Genomic DNA, 17121 nt, shown 5'->3' with positions numbered 1-17121 from the left:
AAAATTTTGAGCATCTACTCTATTTTGGGTACCATGGGGTAATAGTGTGAAAAGGCTCCACTCCTAGCCTCAGGGAGTGAATAATACACACTTAGTCAAAGACTTCCTGTGTGAAGGCGTGCAGCTAGAGTAGATGCCAGCATACGAGAGTGAAGAGCACACGTAAATAGACACTGAGTTAAGTACAATAATAGCAGTCTTAACAAAATGTTGGGAGAGCACAAACAAAGCAGCAGTTAACTTTGGTAACTGGGAAAGGCTATACTTTTAGGAGGTGCTGTTTGCATTTAGGATGAGTGAATGTCACTGGTTTAGGGTTAGGGAGTGGGCATTCCTGGAAGAAAAACAGTCTTTGCAGAAGCACATGGTAGACACCAGAAAATGTAAAGCTTAAGAGCATGGGCTCTGGAGTTGCACTGTTGGAGGACAAATCTCAGCTTTGCCACTTACTTGCCTGAGGTCACACTCTGGTTACTTAATTTCAAGCCTTTATTTCTCTATCAAAAAAACTCAGTAGTTGTGTTGATGAAATGTGATAATACATCCAGGGCACCTGGCTTGTAGCAAGTTTTTTAAATTCTAGCAATAATTATTACGATAATGGCGTGTGTCTGGAGCATAGGATATATTTGGGGAGGTATGGCAGAGATGATAAGAAAGTAGTTTAGGGCCAGATTACTCTGTCAGTGACTTTGAAGTTTAAGTTAGAGGGACTGGGCAGCCTGTTTAAAGGAATCCTACTTAAAGGATTATAAGTGGATAACACTATGCAATTGTGTTATACAATAAAAATCCTAATGGAAGTGTGAAGGGTACCAGACTGAGGGGATCCAACTGAAAAGGTACCGGAATAATTTGCAGAGACATTAGGAGAGCCTCAGATGGTTGTTGAAAGTGTAGAGGAAGGAATACTTTTGGATGATATTTTATAAGTAGAATCGACATGATATGGTAGGAGGAAGAATTAAAAAGGAATCCTGTGATTCTTGGATGATGGGGTAGATCTTGGAGTAATTAGGAGAGCTAAGAAGCAGGGGCACCTAGATGGCTCCATTGATGAAGTGTCTGCCTTCAGCTCAGGTCGTGATCCTGGGGTCCTGGGATTGATCCCTGCATTAGGCTCCTTACTCAGCGGGGAGTCTGCTTCTCTTTCTCCTCCCTTAGCCCCTCCCCACCGCTCGCTCTTATTCTCAAATAAATACGAATATCTTTTTTTTATTTTATTTTATTTATTTGACAGAGATCACAAGTAGGCAGAGAGGCAGGCAGAGAGAGAGAGGAAGGGAAGCAGGCTCCCCGCTGAGCAGAGAGCCTGACGCGGGGCTCGATCCCAGGACCCTGAGATCATGACCTGAGCCGAAGGCAGAGGCCCAACCCACTGAGCCACCCAGGTGCCCCTACAAATATCTTTAAAAATAATAAAAAGCTAATAAACAGAGGCTTTGAGGGGAAGATACTGTATTCAGTTTTGTACATGTCCAGCATATTTAAACACACATTTGTGCACGAGTGCACATCCACACACACATAGAGAGAAACCCAGCTGGAAATGTGCTTCCTCTGACGCTTAGGAGAGTGAAGGGCAAGGACTGTCTGGATGGCTCAGTCAGTTGGGCATCTGCCTCCGGCTCAGGTCATGATCCCAGAATCCTGGGATCAAGACCTGCGTCAGGCTCTCCACTCAGCAGGGAGTCTGCTTCTCCCTCTCCCTGCTCGTGCTTTCTGTCTGTCTCTCACATTAATAAATAAAATTACAAAAAAAGTGAAAGGTGAGAGTTAAAAATTTGGGAGTCATTGGTGTATTGGAATATTCTTAGTACTGGTATTCATATTGGTATTCTAAGGAAAGCAAGAAGAGAGAAGAGCCTAATGCATATTACATAATAGGTGCTCAATAAATATTGTCTGAATACAAGAACTTAAAGGAACAGAAGTATTTTAAGTGTGGGTGAAAGAAAACAAGTACAAGAGAGGAAGAACAGCAGGAGAGAACCAGAAGAGAAGTATGCTGTGAACTGACCAAGATCAAAAACTAATGACTAAAAAACAAACAAACAAAAACCTAATGACTAAGCTAATACCAAACCCCTATCTGCCTTTGATCAGTGTGGTAGACTCTGCCACACTTAGTTACGTGCAGAATTCTGCTTTAAATGTGCATTTTAAGATGGAGTGGTTGGTATTTTATAGGATTTCTACTATCTCAGAAAATAAAGATGCATAGTTGATACACATTTTTCCTTGGATAGGCTCTTCCCTACAGCCACTACTAAAGATAATTAAAGATAATTACATAATTAAGGAAATAATAGTATTTTTAATGTTTTTACTCAAAGGTAAAGTATGAAGTAACAGAAGATGTCTACACTTCGAGAAAAAAACAACACCAGACCATGATGCATTATTTTTGTGCATTAAATACTCTTCAATACAAAAAGAAAATAGCACTGTTAGAACCTCTACTTGGGTACATGCAAGCTCAGGTAAATACTGACTGCACTGTGTTTTGGATTATAACTGTCCTAAAAACTTTATGTTAAGTTTGATGTTTATGTGAAGTGTAAGGGTATTACAAACTAAAGTCAAAATATTCTATTTGGATCTCTGTTTCCAAAAGTAATTTAAAATGTCATCAGAATGCTATTTTGAGAAAGTTAGGATGGTTTTCCTTGCAAATGAAGATTTCACATACTTTAGGGTAAATGAAAACACTTACCTAGTATTAAGGTCTTGTCCATCACAGGTGAGGGACAGGGAACAGAAAGCTAAATGAATTCTGGAGTTACTCCTACTGATGGAATTTCCATTCACTCTGACTTTGGAATAGATTTGAAAGAGAATGGGCAAGTTTGAGTTTGTTTCCTGTTCCTTGCATACCTCCTGAGGTAAAAATATAATAGATGAGCTCCAAAGTGTCCCAAGAGGTTTGCATCAGGAAGGAGGCTAGAAAAGTGAATTTGGGTAATATGTGATGGCACACCCCTAAAAATTAAGAGTTTAAAGAAATTTGAATATTCCTTCAAATAAGAGTGCTTATTATTCCTCAATATAACATATATCTTTGTATAAATGTAAGAGTTAATTATATATTATATATATTATATAATATTATATAATATTATATATATTTTAACATTATTATATATAATGTTATATATATATTATTATATATATTTTAACATTTTCTAATTTTATAATTGCTTACAAAGATGTACAGTGAAATTGAAGTCTGGTTTCTTCAATGGTTCCAAGCCCAGTAAAAGTCATTGTAAACTAGTGCACAAACGGGAATACTCCTTTGTTCTTTACCTTACCATGTACTTTGGAGATTGTTTATATGATTCACTGTGTTTCTTGTATGTGTATGTTTCTGTTGTTCATCCTCCCACTCACACACCTTCTTGCCCCAGATAAGTTTCTTTAAGATGGGTTCTGAAAATCTCAGTGAACAGCTGGAAGAATTCTTGACTAATATTGGAACAAGTGTACAGAAGTAAGTACTTTCTTCCTTAAAATTGAAAATGAAGTTATGAGAATAAGTTAACAACTAAATGCCATAATCTAAAAATATTTAGCGTTGAATTTCCTGAGGGCCTATTTGCCCCTCCTTGCCATGAGACTATGTCTCACATGGCTCATGGATACTTCTTGATTTTTCACCATCTTTTCCACAGAATCTGAGCTCTGAATTTCATAGCTCTGTCAAGTTTGATGATATTTTATTCTAACCTAGATTTTATGTTTGTGTATAACAGACACATAATAGTAATTATCCGTAAGTTCATTATCTTCACAATTACCTAAACTGTGGGGAACAGATGGGAGTTACTAAATAAATCTTGCTTTCTAAGCCATGAAAACTTAAAGAGAGCAAGCAGTTTTGTTTTTGTTTTTTTTTTAAGATTTTATTTATTTATTTGATAGAGTGGGAGAACACAAGCAGGGCAGACAGTAGAGAGAGAGGGAGAAGTGGACTCCCTGATGAGCAGGGAGCCCGATGTTGGGCTTGATCCCAGGACCCTGGGATCATGACCTGAGCCGAAGGCAGACGCCTAACCATCTGAGCCACCCAGGCGCCCCAAGAGCAAGCAGTTCTAAGCAGGTTCAAAATTCTGATCAGTGATATGGTCAGTCTGGGATATGCAGGACACTTTGAAAATTATTCCAAAGTTGACTATTCAATGTGGCTTCATCCATTTTTTTACTTGGTATTATTTCCATAATACCTACTTTCAAATAAAATGTAAAGCTATTTCATCATGCGTTCATGTTATTTTAACCACCTGTGCCGTTGTTGCTGTCTTTAAGAAAAGATATGCAAGGCAAATATATAGATAAACATGATTGGTAAGGAGTTCTTTGTTGTGGTTGGTAGTAAATAATATATTTTCTGTGTTAGCGTTCGTAGGGAAATGGACAATGATGTCGAGACCATGCAGCAGACAATAGAAGATTTGGAAGTAGCCAGTGACCCCTTATATGTGCCTGACCCAGATCCCATGAAATTTCCTGTTAATCGAAACTTAACCCGGAAGGCTGGATACCTTAATGCTAGGAAGTAAGAAAACTATAGTTATTTTCATATGTTGTATATCATATAAGGTAGTATCAAGTGAATATAATGTATGATTGATATTGTCTGCTAAATTATTTTGTTTTACTGAAAGTTGAATCTTTTTAGTTAGCGGTATTCATGTTTTTTGTCAGCTTTTTGAGAGGTGGAATACATGAATAATTTTCAGAAGTATAATTCTGTTTAGATATTTATTGAATAATTTAGAATTATTTTTAAAGTGAGATGAATTTGAGTTTAAATCTAGCATTACATGAATGCTATTAAATACCATTTTTATGGGGTGCCTGGGTGGCTCAGTCGTTAGGCATCTGCCATTTGCTTGGGTCATGATCCCAGGATCCTGGGATCGAGCCCCACATCGGGCTCTGTGCTCAGTGGGAAGTCTGCTTCTCCCTCTCCCACTCCTATTCCCCCTGCTTGTGTTCCCTCTCACTGTGTCTCTGTCAAATAAATAAAATCTTTTTTTAAACATCATTTTTATTATACTTTAAAATGTAATTATACCATCAGGTCAACTTTTAAAAGTTAAAAAAAATTTTTTTTTTGAAGATTTTATTTATTTATTTGACAGAGAGAGAGGGAACACAAGCAGGGGGCGTGGAAGAGGGAGAAGCAGACTCCCTGCTGAGCAGAGAGCCTGGCGTGGGGCTCGATCCCAGGACTCTGAGATCATGACCTGAACTGAAGGCAGAGCTCAACAACTGAGCCATCCAGGTGCCCCAACTTCTAAAAGTTTTTATCTAAAGATAAAAGATAAAGATAAAGCAAGTTCACCTTAGAAGTAAAATGAATTCTTTTCATTTGAATTTCTTCTCCTGAAAGTTGAACTATAATTTATGGAGCATTATTATAACAGTTGCAGTTTGATACCTTCCAGCTTTTTTTTGGAAATACACAAACACAAAAGTGGCTCAGTGTACGTGAATTTATTTTAGAGACTGAAAAACATATATTTTGTAGGCACCTTTGTGCCTTTTTGCAAGCTGTTTCTTTGTGATGTGCTTTATCTTGTGTCTGGCTTATGATGAGATTTCAGGTGTGTTGTTATTAAAGATTGAATGTACTTTCTTCGTTTAGTAAAACAGGCTTGGTGTCATCTACCTGGGACAGACAGTTTTACTTCACGCAGGGTGGAAACTTAATGAGTCAGGCGCGAGGGGATGTGGCAGGTGGCCTGGCCATGGACATTGACAACTGCTCAGTAATGGCTGTGGACTGTGAAGACAGGCGGTACTGTTTTCAGATCACTTCCTTTGATGGAAAAAAGTTAGTATTTTTTCCTAGTGTTAATACGGTCTGTCGTATTTTAAATTATTGAAATGCATAATAATTCCTTCTCATTCAGACATTTTATAGCTACTTTAGGCTTATTATGTATTAAGATAATTTTCTTTTTTAATTATGTAGAAATGAGATGAATTTTCCTTTCTGACTTGGTTAAATGAAGTCTTAATATTTTGAGGTTGTTAAAACAAGGGCAAATGGTAAAAACCAGTGATTTCTTATTAGGATACTGTTCACTGAAAAATTTTGCTCCATATGGGGGAAGGCAACACAAGTTAGTGGAAAGAGCCCTAACCCTGGGGTCAGAAAGTTCAAATTCGTGATCTGCTACTTACTGTGTGGTCTTAGATAAGTTACATACATAAGTTTTTACATGTGAAATGGGGGTGTGTGAGTCATAATCCCTACTTTGTATATTATTGTACAGAAGAGAAGTCTAACTTATGTATTGTGCCTGACATGTAGTAAATGCACTCATTTTTAAATGTTAAATATTTCTGGTTAAATTAATGATTTAGTCCATTAATGTGTATATGCGATTTTTAAGACTTCTGTTACCTTTGTATTAATTGAGAATCCATAGAGTAGCCTTTACAACAAATTTTTTGGAAAATACAGAAAAATATAAAAAAGGAGTATTGAATACTGAAAGAATAATCTCACTAACTAGAAGCAACAAATTAACTTTTTGGTCTGTTGCCTTACGGTTTTTATTTTAACTACATTTTTAAAAAATATTTGAGGAAATACTGTATATATACTTTGGATCTGTAGCTACTTATTAAAAACATTTCACAATGACTATGTTATAATCCATCTAAGGATATATACCATAATCTAAAATTTTTCCTAGTTATAGATGTTTAAGTTATCTGCAGTTTTTTCTTGCTTAAAATACTGTTTTTGATCTTTCTTACTGTTCTGAAGCAGCATGTTAAGATGTTATGGTTCATTGTCTTTTATCAGTTGTTTAATTTCATATTCCTTCTTTAAATATGTAATAAATGTCAGTGACTGTGTCATTTATCATGCTGGATGTTGGGAGTCCCTGTGTTTACCAAATTGTTAATATGTTAGTATAGGAATTTACATTTTTTTTTTCAGTTTTATTGCTAATAATGCTTAATATGATTTCCCATTTCACATTCCTGGTATGATTCAAAATTAGTTAATTTTTCTCTTAACTCTTAAAATAACATCTATAGGATATGTGCTGCCAAAGCGAGCACAAAATAACATCTATAGAAAAGCTAAATATCCTGAAGTTAGTGATTGATACATTAAAATTTTTTATTTGACGGGATGCCTGGGTGGCTCGGTCGGTTAGGCCGCTGCCTTTGGCTCAGGTCATGATCCCGGGGTCCTGGGGTCGAGTTCCACATTGGGCTCCTTGCTCAGTGGGGAGCCTGCCTCTCTCTCTGCCTCTGCCTGCTTGTGCTCTCTGTCTCTCTGTCTCTGACAAATAAATAAATAAGATCTTAAAAAAAAAAAAAAAGTTTTTTTATTTGACTGTATTTATGGAGAAATAATGAGTACAATTAGTGTTTTCTGTTAGGATCACTGATTTACATTTGAAATATATATGATAAACATCAAAAAGTTGAAATGCATCGTCTTATTTGCAGTGTACCTTTGTTATAGGCTGTCTTCTGAAAACCAGCACCTGTTTCTTTTTTGGTATATCTTGGCACAGATAGCCAAAGTCAAGAGTTGTTAAAATCTGAGTCCAGCCCCAGGTAGTCTCCTTTTCCTAACTAAGATATTGATTGGTTGTGTGTTTTGGATTTTTTTAGTTTTGATACCAATTGGTTTTACATGTACTTTAAAAGATAAAAAATTTTCTCAGATCTTTTTTTAAATTGAGGGTCAAACTTCTTTCTTTTTTATTTTTCAGATCTTCAATTTTGCAAGCAGAAAGTAAAAAAGACCATGAGGAGGTAAAATTTTTTCTAAAGTTATTTTCTTCAGCAACATTTTAAGATATTTCAGTAACTAAATATTAAGATAGAAATGTAGAAAATCCTAGTTAATTAAAAATTTTTTTTTCATAAAAATCTGTTGTCCTCAAGAAACATCAAGTTTCACAGAGACTTTTATAGGTAGACCTATTAAAGGAGACCTTAGAGATCATTGGTGTCTTGTCTTTTTAAAGGCTCAACTTCAGAAATGACCTTGTGACTGTTGCTATCTGGCAAGCTGTTAGTATCATGAGGTGACAGTTAATTTATTCCCTTCTCTCATCAACTTTCTGAGACAGTATTTGCTGCAGTAAGAACATAGTGGCAGCTGATATAGCATGGCAGGAAGCAAGTAAAGCTTAAAACCTTGGAGAAATGAAAGACAGAAAAACAAAAATTTGGGAGTGTCTGTTCTTCCTCATGAGTCTTTTATTTTTGGCTCCATTTTTACTTCTAGTACACCAAATATGGAAGGTAAGTTAACACCAAGAACTGACGCTTCAAAACCTTTGTCCTGAGAAATATTCTTCAATGAAAATATACTGTAGTTGATTTTAAGCCACTTTATCTGGTATTGTAACTGTGTTGCTAAAAGACAAGGTTAGAAATTATATAGAAATCTATTTTTATTTGCCTCTTGTGCAAAGGAGTAGGTTTTAAAACTTGCTTTTGGTTTGTGAGGAATGTAGACAAATGTCTGCTCTCTGCCAGGTTTACCAGATTATTAGTTTAATGAAACTCATTGTGGACTGGAGTCCTCGAGTGTGAAACAGAAAATGTGGAAGAGAGCATTTTCTATGTTAGTTATAAATCTGAAAAAAGAAGTATGTAAAATGCATTCACTAGGAATATATTTAGCTCTTAACTTTTTTATTGGTGTTAATCATGATATCTGAGTTCAGACTATCTTATTTGGTAGGGAGTAAGAGGGGGAGTGATATAAAAGACAAATATAGACTATTAAATTGTAACTTAACATTATTGGTTTTTTTTTTATTTGCTTGTATAAAGTTAATTTGGGCCTTTTTTTTTTTTTTTAAGATTTTATTTATTGGGGGCATAGGTGACTCAGTTGGTTAAGCGACTGCGTTTGGCTCGGGTCATGATCCTGGAGTCCTAGGATCGAGTCCCACATTGGGCTCCCTGCTCAGCAGGGAGTCTGCTTTTTTTCTTTTTTTTTTTTTAAAGATTTTATTTATTTATTTGACAGACAGAGATCACAAGTAGGCAGAGAGGGGGGGGGGAAGCAGGCTCCCTGCTGAGCAGAGAGCCCGATGCGGGGCTCGATCCCAGGACCCTGGGATCATGACCTGAGCCGAAGGCAGAGGCTTTAACCCACTGAGCCACCCAGGCGCCCCAAGGAGTCTGCTTTTGCCGCTGACCTCTCTCTTCTCATTCTCTCTTCCTCTCCATCTCAAATAAATAAAATCTTTTTTTAAAAAAAGGATTTTGTTTATTAGATAGCACTAGTGGAGGGGAAGGGCAGAGGGAGAAGGAGACATGGACTCCCTACTGAGCAGGGAGCCTGACTTGTGCCTTGATCCCAGGACCCTGAGATCATGACCTGAGCTGAAGGCAGATGCCTAACCAAATGAGCCACCCATGTGCCCCAGTTATGTGCTACTTCTTTTTTTTTCTTATTAATTTTTTTTTTAAGATTTTATTTATTTGCCAGAGAGAGAGAGAGAGAGAGTGTACACACAAGCAGGCAGAGAGGCAGGCAGAGGCAGCGAGAGAAGCAGGCTCCCTGCCGAGCCCTAAGGAGCCCGATGGCGGGACTCTATCCCAAGACCCTGGGATCATGACCTGAGCCAAAGGCAGCGGCTTAACCAACTGAGCCACCCAGGCGTCCCTTATGTGCTACTTCTAATGGAACTTTTATTCAGTGAAATATTGAAGATTCTTTTAGAAGAGAAGAACTATAGAACAAAATATTAATCATATTTTTCTATTTTTTCTCTTGCAGTGGATCTGTACTATAAATAACATATCCAAACAAATATATTTAAGTGAAAACCCAGAGGTAATATTTTTATTTTATGGTATCCAGACTTGGCAAAAATGAATGATTATTTTTTATTTCATAATTCCCCAAGTTCTGAAGTCTTTTAATTTGCCCTTGAATGAGTAGCTTTAATGTATCCCTGTAAGAGCGTTTGGTCTTCCTAGAAAGATAAAGTATTTCAGAAGTAACTGACATTGATCAGCTAACAAATTTTTACTGGGCATCAGTCCCATGTTTGGCTTTGGGTTGAGCGCCATGGAGAAGAATACAAAAGAAAAGGAAGCCATGGCTTTGCCCTATAGGAGCCTGTGTGTATGGAAATACAAAACGAAAACTTTAAGTAACACTGTGTATAAAACTATGTGGTTGAAAGTGTATGCTAATGACTAAAAGCTTAAGATTTGAGAATGTTAAGATCAATGTGGACTTTAGTTTTAGAGAAAATTATGGAGATGGTAGGATTCCAAGCTGGCTAAGATATGTCCATGTTTTGAGAATAAAACGTGAGAAAAGTATATTCTCCTATGAGAATAAAACATATTCTCCTATGAGAATAAAAACAAAAGCATAAAGGCAGAAATGATGTGCTTATGAAACCTGTAGTATAATTGGAGTTGAAGGTTCTTATTAGAGAAAAATAGCTGAAATGTGCATACAAATCACCTGGGGATCTTGTTAAAATGCAGAGTATGTCTAAGATGAGGTGGCCTGAACTCCAGGTTTTTGCCAGTTACACTTTGAGTGGCAAGCCTATCAAACTAGATGAACTTAGCTGCATAGGTGAATCCAAACACACAGAAGAACCCAGGGGTGCGGAGAACTCTGGAAGGAATCAAGTGCATCCATGCTGCAGCGTAGTTGGGAAAAGACTTGGTTTGGGGCAGGAGCTATGTAACCTCTGCCAGTCTCAGTGGGCCCATCTGTGCAATAAACCTGGCTGCCTGCCAGGGCTGTGCAGGGCTGATGATTTCAGTTGAGGCAGAGCAGGACTGATTTCTGTAGGGAGCCGCCATCCTTCTAAGTCTTAAAACTGTTGTTGGTATAATTGGGTGATTAGACAGGAGCATCTGGAAACATCTAGGAGACCATTATCCTAGTTCAGGCATGAACTGAGGGTCTGAACAGGTGTGGTAATCAAAAGAGAGAAGAAATAATGCATTGTAGAAAGAGGTAAAAAGAAATCATCTGGACTAGTTAGTAACTGACCAATGTAAAGGATGAAAGAGATGAAATAAAGATGATTTTCAGGTTTTAAGCTCAAGTGAACAGAAGAGCAATTTAAAAGAGTTCTGTATTTATCATTAATGGCTTTGAGGTACCAGCCAAGACATCTAGAATTTAGATGCCTAGGAAAAGTTTTGAACCAAAGAAACAATATTTCATGACCTCCAAAATATTAGTAACTTCTGTTAGTTTTATAATCTTATGAGTGTAATCTAAGAAAATCAGTGCCAATTGCTAATTGTAAAGAAGCCTTTTGCTTGCACTAATTTGATCTCTTGCCAGGTTAGTTTTTCCTTTCTGTTACGTTACTTGGGAGCACCAAAAAATTAAAATGGAAGTTGGATGACCTGTTAATATCTAGGGAATACATGGTGAATACAGTGTTTGGGTCTGAATAATTCAGGGTTATCTTACTTTTCCCACAGACTATCAGAACTCTAAATTTTAAGTAGTATTTTCCAGATGATTCAGAATTACTTTATCTGTTCTTAATGAGAGAAGAAATTCTGTTCAATTTGTGGCATTGTTTTGATATTTTTGCTAACTATAAGACAAAGAAATGCAAAAGTGTTAGGATTTTTTTTTTCTAATGTAAATATTATTTTACAAAGTAGCCAGTGTTTGAATTAAAACAGTAAGTTTAAAAATATCTCTTATAGGAAGTTTTCTTTCAGATTTTGGCCTAAAAATATCTATGATAACTTCATCAAAAAATACATAGATTTTTCTGAGCATAAATATATTCTGGAAGATCATGAAAACATCAGCAGTATAGTCATAAAATATTTTAATATTTTGATATTTTGTGGCTATTCCTACTCCTTCTGAATTTCATTATTTAACAAATGTATTGAGTACCCATATAGTAGGTGCTGTATTAGGTGCTAACACTACAAACCTAATCCAAAAAATTCTGGTAGTTAAATATTTAAATATCTATGTCTGTAAGAAGTAAGAGGAAGCTTAAGTTATAATGTTACGAAGTTAATTATGTATCTTAAGACAATGTGGAACTACTTTAGTGACTCCAATTTGCATTTTAAATGTAACTCAAGAACATTCTGACAACTGTATTCAAACTTTTGGTTTCCTTGCTTTACCAATTCTAGTCCTTTTTAAAACAAAATAGGAAATTGCAGCACGAGTAAATCAGTCAGCTTTGGAAGCTGTCACTCCTTCCCCATCTTTCCAGCAGAGGCACGAGAGTCTGCGGCCGGCAGCGTGAGTTACCAGACTTTGGGTTATTTGAAACCATATGGGCTTTTGAAAGTGTTAGCAAACACTTTGATTTTAGCAGTTCTACTTACATTAGTATGAAATAGTTTCCCCAAAATATAGAAAGTGTATATTTTCAGGTTGGTAAATTTACCAGCTAGAGTGCTAAATAAATAATTCCAGATGGCCCTAGTGCTTTATCTATAGATTGAGATCATTTATGTTTTTGAATTTAGTCATTGGAAAGAAAAGTCTGTTATTGAAATTTCTTCTCCTCTCTTTAACTTATAAAATTATATTTTCTTTTCTGATAGAGCGTATTCAGTTTCAAAAAGAGAAAACTTAATGCAATGTCTTCTGGTTTTCTTCTGTGTTTAGACAATCTCGGCCACCAACAGCTCGAACCAGCAGCTCGGGATCCTTAGGATCTGAGTCCACAAATCTGGCTGCCCTTTCTCTAGATTCTCTTGTTGCTCCAGATACTCCAATACAGTTTGACATCATTTCTCCTGTGTGTGAAGACCAGCCTGGCCAAGCAAAAGCCTTTGGCCAGGGAGGCAGGTGGGCGATGGCGTCATAGGGATATTGTTCTGTGGTCTGTTAGGCTTATGATTCCATTTTTGCAGTTGAGAGTCCTCTCTCACACATATGTATCAATTATGTTGTACCTTCTATACCTAATTTTGATAGTCGGGAAAGAATCATGCAGGTTTTTGTTTTCTGCCTCAGGTAAATAAGTGAAGATAATTTAGTTCTAAAAATATTTAATTTTGAATTGCTTATCAGATCTACTTCTGGTATTTGCTCTTAAAATTACAGAAGAAAGTTGACAGTCCTATCTTTAGGTCATGACACTATTTTAGAAATTCAGAGTAGTACATGTGCTCTAGGTTTGTAAGAAGAATATCGTCTTGGGTCAGAATAAGAAATCTCCAGGAAGACTAAAACATTATCATGCTGTGAATTATTAATAAAACATCTTCTGGTTGTATAACGAGAAATGTGAAAGCTGTTAGAATTTTTCTTTGGCTCTGGGATGAAGGAAATGTCACAGCAAATCATTTATTTAAGTAGGTTGGGCGCCTAACAAATTGATACTAATTTGGATATACGTGGCTGTGACCAAGAAAAAAATAATTTGTATTTGATCACAGAAATATATTTAGCATTTTATATAAAAGTTCAGACATCAATTATAGAGATCAATTTCATGTTGTCTTAAGGCCAACATTATTTTAAAACTACTTAGCTCTCTGTTTGCTTACAAAACCTATTTTTTTAAAGATTTATTTATTTATTTATTTGACAGAGATCACAAGTAGGCAGAGAGGCAGGCAGAGAGAGAGAGAGAGGGAAGCAGGCTCCCTGCTGAGCAGAGAGCCCGATGTGGGGCTCGATCCCAGGACCCTGAGATCATGACCCGAGCCGAAGGCAGAGGCTTAACACACTGAGCCACCCAGGCACCCCTACAAAACCATTTTGAATTGTATTTTTTTCCTTCATTGTGTGTGTGCGCCAAGAGCCACTCACACTGAGGAGGGAGGTAGCTCCCATCACTAATTAGCTTTTCTTCTTGCATTCTGTTATGTATGCCTTGAGAAATCCAGGTTTAAAACTAGACAGTGTTCAAATTAGCATAATTAACTTACAGTATGTACTTTGAGGACCTAAAAAGAGGTTTTTGCAATCCTAAGAAATCCCTGGCATTTTTCTCAAGTAGCTAAAGTTGAAGCTAAATCAGCTGTTCTGTCCCTCTTTATTTAAATTCAAGGACTTTCACAACATGGTTTATACGATATTGGGGTGTATGTGGGGTTATATGTATGTATGTCTACATGTCAGCTCATCTACCTCTTCTAGAATGCAGCAGCGTTGAGTTCAGCCTACTAAGTGTGAAGGCAGGGGCCTTTGTCAGAGTAAAGTGGCCATTGATAGTAGTTCCTTAACAGGATGGGGCATTTTAGAGCTTTTTAAAAAATGTATGTACAAGTTTTTGTGACTCTTAGTTTATAACTCCAGTTTCAATGATTGAGATTTCTTCCGTATGGCTTATGGTAACTGACCATTGGTTCATAATTTTTGAAAAACTTTTCAGGCGCACAAATCCATTTGGAGAATCTGGAGGAGGTACAAAATCTGAAACTGAAGGTAAAACAGTTGTGCAGTATTCTTATATTTTAAAAATTCTCAGCTGTAAACTGTGTGAAGAATTTGTTGTATATATTTGTTCTGATGTATGCTATTTTAATGGTAGCTTTACTTCACAGTTTTCTTTTTGCTCATAGTACTCAAAGCAGCAGAACTAAATCAGGCTTAAAGATTTCATTAAAATTATAAAATATCGTACTTTGGACCTCAGAGTCAAATTCTCAATGCAGAAGATATCCTTTAAGCTTTTCCTAGGAGCTGGTGTTTTCTTCTGGTACTGGACCATTAACTTTTTTTTTCTTTTCTCAGTAACTATTTATTTTTGATAAATTTGAGATTTAAAAGCTTTAAGAATAGTACAAGGAATTTTTATTTTACTCAGAACCATCAATTGTTGAAACCTGACCTTTTGCTATTTGAATTAGAGACCTTAATTTTCCTATACCTTGAACACTGTAGTTAGGTGTAATTTTTAAATACTTCGACAAGGTTGAATTTTTCACTAGAAAATTTAAAAGGTGACAATGTATTTTATTCTTAAGGAAAGGAAATGTGGAATTTAAAGATATGTAATGTACCTTGTTCTTTTGTAGATTCTATTCTTCATCAGTTATTTATTGTCCGATTCCTTGGTTCTATGGAGGTGAAATCAGATGACAATCCAGATGTTGTTTATGAAACAATGCGGCAAATCTTAGCTGCCCGGGCCATCCATAACATCTTTCGTATGACAGAATCACATTTATTAGTCACTTGTGATTGTTTAAAGTAAGTAATGACCTTCCCCTTAAAAAACTGTCGGAAAAAATGTTTAATTTCAGCCTAATTAAAATTTGTTTTCCAAATTTTTAATTATAGGTTAATTGATCCACAGACACAAGTTACAAGGCTCACAGTGAGTTCCACATGTTTAAAGCTTTATTGGAAGTCTCTTTGTGCATATACACATCTGTATCATTATAGTAATTCTGACCGTATATATTGAATAGTGGTATTAATTATGATTGGCCAAGTTATAATTAAGCCAATGGCCATGTCCCCCCACCCCAAATTTATATTTGAACATTCCATATACTTAAAGAATCAGTGCAGTCTGGTATGATATGTAGTTTTTTAGTGGAGGATATGTGCTGCCTAGTTAAGGGATAAACATTAACAGGAATTAAAAGGTGGACATGATTGAGTTTATAATTACCTGTGTTGAAATAGCTGGAAGTACATGCTCTTAATCGTTTAATAATATGGACCATTTTTGTTATTGAATATGATTTTGTAATATGTGTAAATGACTAATAAATTTGATATTCAACAATGTCTTGGTCTACCTGGTAATCCAAACCAAATAGGACATTTTTGTTCTTGGATTGCCATTCTGTTAAGAAGAAAATTGGCTTTAATGTTCTGTTTATAATATTTTTATAACTTAGTACTTGAATTTGTCATATAGAAGAGTGCTTGAGTTTGAAAAATCTCATGTTTGCTTCTGATATTTTCTGTGGCAGTTTCCGTTACCCAGTGTAGTTTTGTACGCTACACACCAGGAAAATAAGAGGCTTTTTGGATTTGTTCTTCGGACATCAGGAGGGAGAAGTGAAAGTAATCTGTCATCAGTCTGCTATATATTTGAATCAAACAATGAGGGGGAAAAGGTACCTGATTTTTCAAATTGTGTTTCTATTATGAAATATATATCCTAGTCGAAGTTCTTAGTAAGATTTGTAGAAAAAAACAAATTTGGATTAATCCAACAAAGTTGTTTTACCAAAGCCCATTGGCTCTAAAGATAGCTGGTAGGTAGTCTGGGCCTTCTGACTATAGACGGGGTCTTCCCTGGGCATTGGCAGCTGATGCTCTGGGAATGCAGTATATTAACTTACTCTGGGAATGTATTATATTTCCACAATCAGCCTTTTTCAGCTGTTTTCAGCTTAGAGCAGCATCAGCATCTCCTTGCTTCATTCTTTGCAGACCTTACCATTTCAGTAAGGAATTTGTAACAGGAAGGTGAGGTGTGTGACAGAGGTAAGACCCAGCAGCAGCAACTCAGAGACTCTGAAGAAAACTCACAGATGCTTCATGTGGGGATTGGAACTTTTTTTTTTTTTTTTAAATTTATTTAGAGAGAGAGAGCAGGAGTGCAGGGGAGAGACAAAGGGAGAGGGTGAGAATCTCAAGCATACTCTGCGCTGACTGAAGAGTCCAACATGGGGCTCAGTCTCACGACCTGAGATCATGACCTGAGCTGAAATCAAGAGTCGGACACTTAACCAAATGAGCCAGATGCCCTGGGGCTAGAACATTCTTTTTTTTTTTTTTTTTTAAAGGATTTTTATTTATTTGGCAGAGAGAGGTCACAAGTAGGCAGAGAGGCAGGCAGAGAGAGAGGGGGAAGCAGGCTCCCTGCCGAGCAGAGAGCCCGATGTGGGGCTCGATCCCAGGACCCTGAGATCATGACCTGAGCCGAAGGCAGAGGCTTAACCCACTGAGCCACCCAGGCGCCCGGGCTAGAACATTCTTAAATCAGCTTTTGTTTGAAGCAGTATATTACAATGAGTTATAAATCTGGTTATCTCAGCTATTGGGATACTTGAAATTATTACTTCCATGTGAGAACTGCCTGAGCTTTTCCTACTTTTTCCCCTTTCAGATTTGTGATTCTGTTGGTCTGGCAAAACAGATAGCTTTGCATGCAGAACTGGTAAGAATCCAAA

The 17121-nt window shown here is 36.6% G+C and overlaps 1 protein-coding gene across 1 annotated transcript in view; it reads left to right on the top strand.

Moving 5' to 3' along the window:
- Positions 1 to 17121, top strand: part of APPL1 (adaptor protein, phosphotyrosine interacting with PH domain and leucine zipper 1) — a 35281-nt gene that overhangs the window by 15926 nt on the left and 2234 nt on the right. Inside the window, exons 8-20 of the mRNA XM_080803023.1 lie at positions 2337 to 2483; positions 3411 to 3493; positions 4400 to 4558; positions 5654 to 5842; positions 7755 to 7797; positions 9785 to 9841; positions 12177 to 12268; positions 12641 to 12823; positions 14358 to 14410; positions 15004 to 15178; positions 15269 to 15305; positions 15913 to 16059; positions 17058 to 17108. Coding sequence (XP_080659149.1) covers positions 2337 to 2483; positions 3411 to 3493; positions 4400 to 4558; positions 5654 to 5842; positions 7755 to 7797; positions 9785 to 9841; positions 12177 to 12268; positions 12641 to 12823; positions 14358 to 14410; positions 15004 to 15178; positions 15269 to 15305; positions 15913 to 16059; positions 17058 to 17108 — 1416 coding nt within the window. The remainder of the gene's footprint in view (positions 1 to 2336; positions 2484 to 3410; positions 3494 to 4399; positions 4559 to 5653; positions 5843 to 7754; positions 7798 to 9784; positions 9842 to 12176; positions 12269 to 12640; positions 12824 to 14357; positions 14411 to 15003; positions 15179 to 15268; positions 15306 to 15912; positions 16060 to 17057; positions 17109 to 17121) is intronic.

The sequence above is a fragment of the Martes martes genome (genome assembly GCF_963455335.1).
Source record: "Martes martes genome assembly, chromosome: 1".
NCBI lineage: Eukaryota > Metazoa > Chordata > Mammalia > Carnivora > Mustelidae > Martes > Martes martes.
The sequence above is the reverse complement of the archived record's forward strand: the minus strand, read 5'-3'. Positions and strand labels throughout refer to the sequence as shown.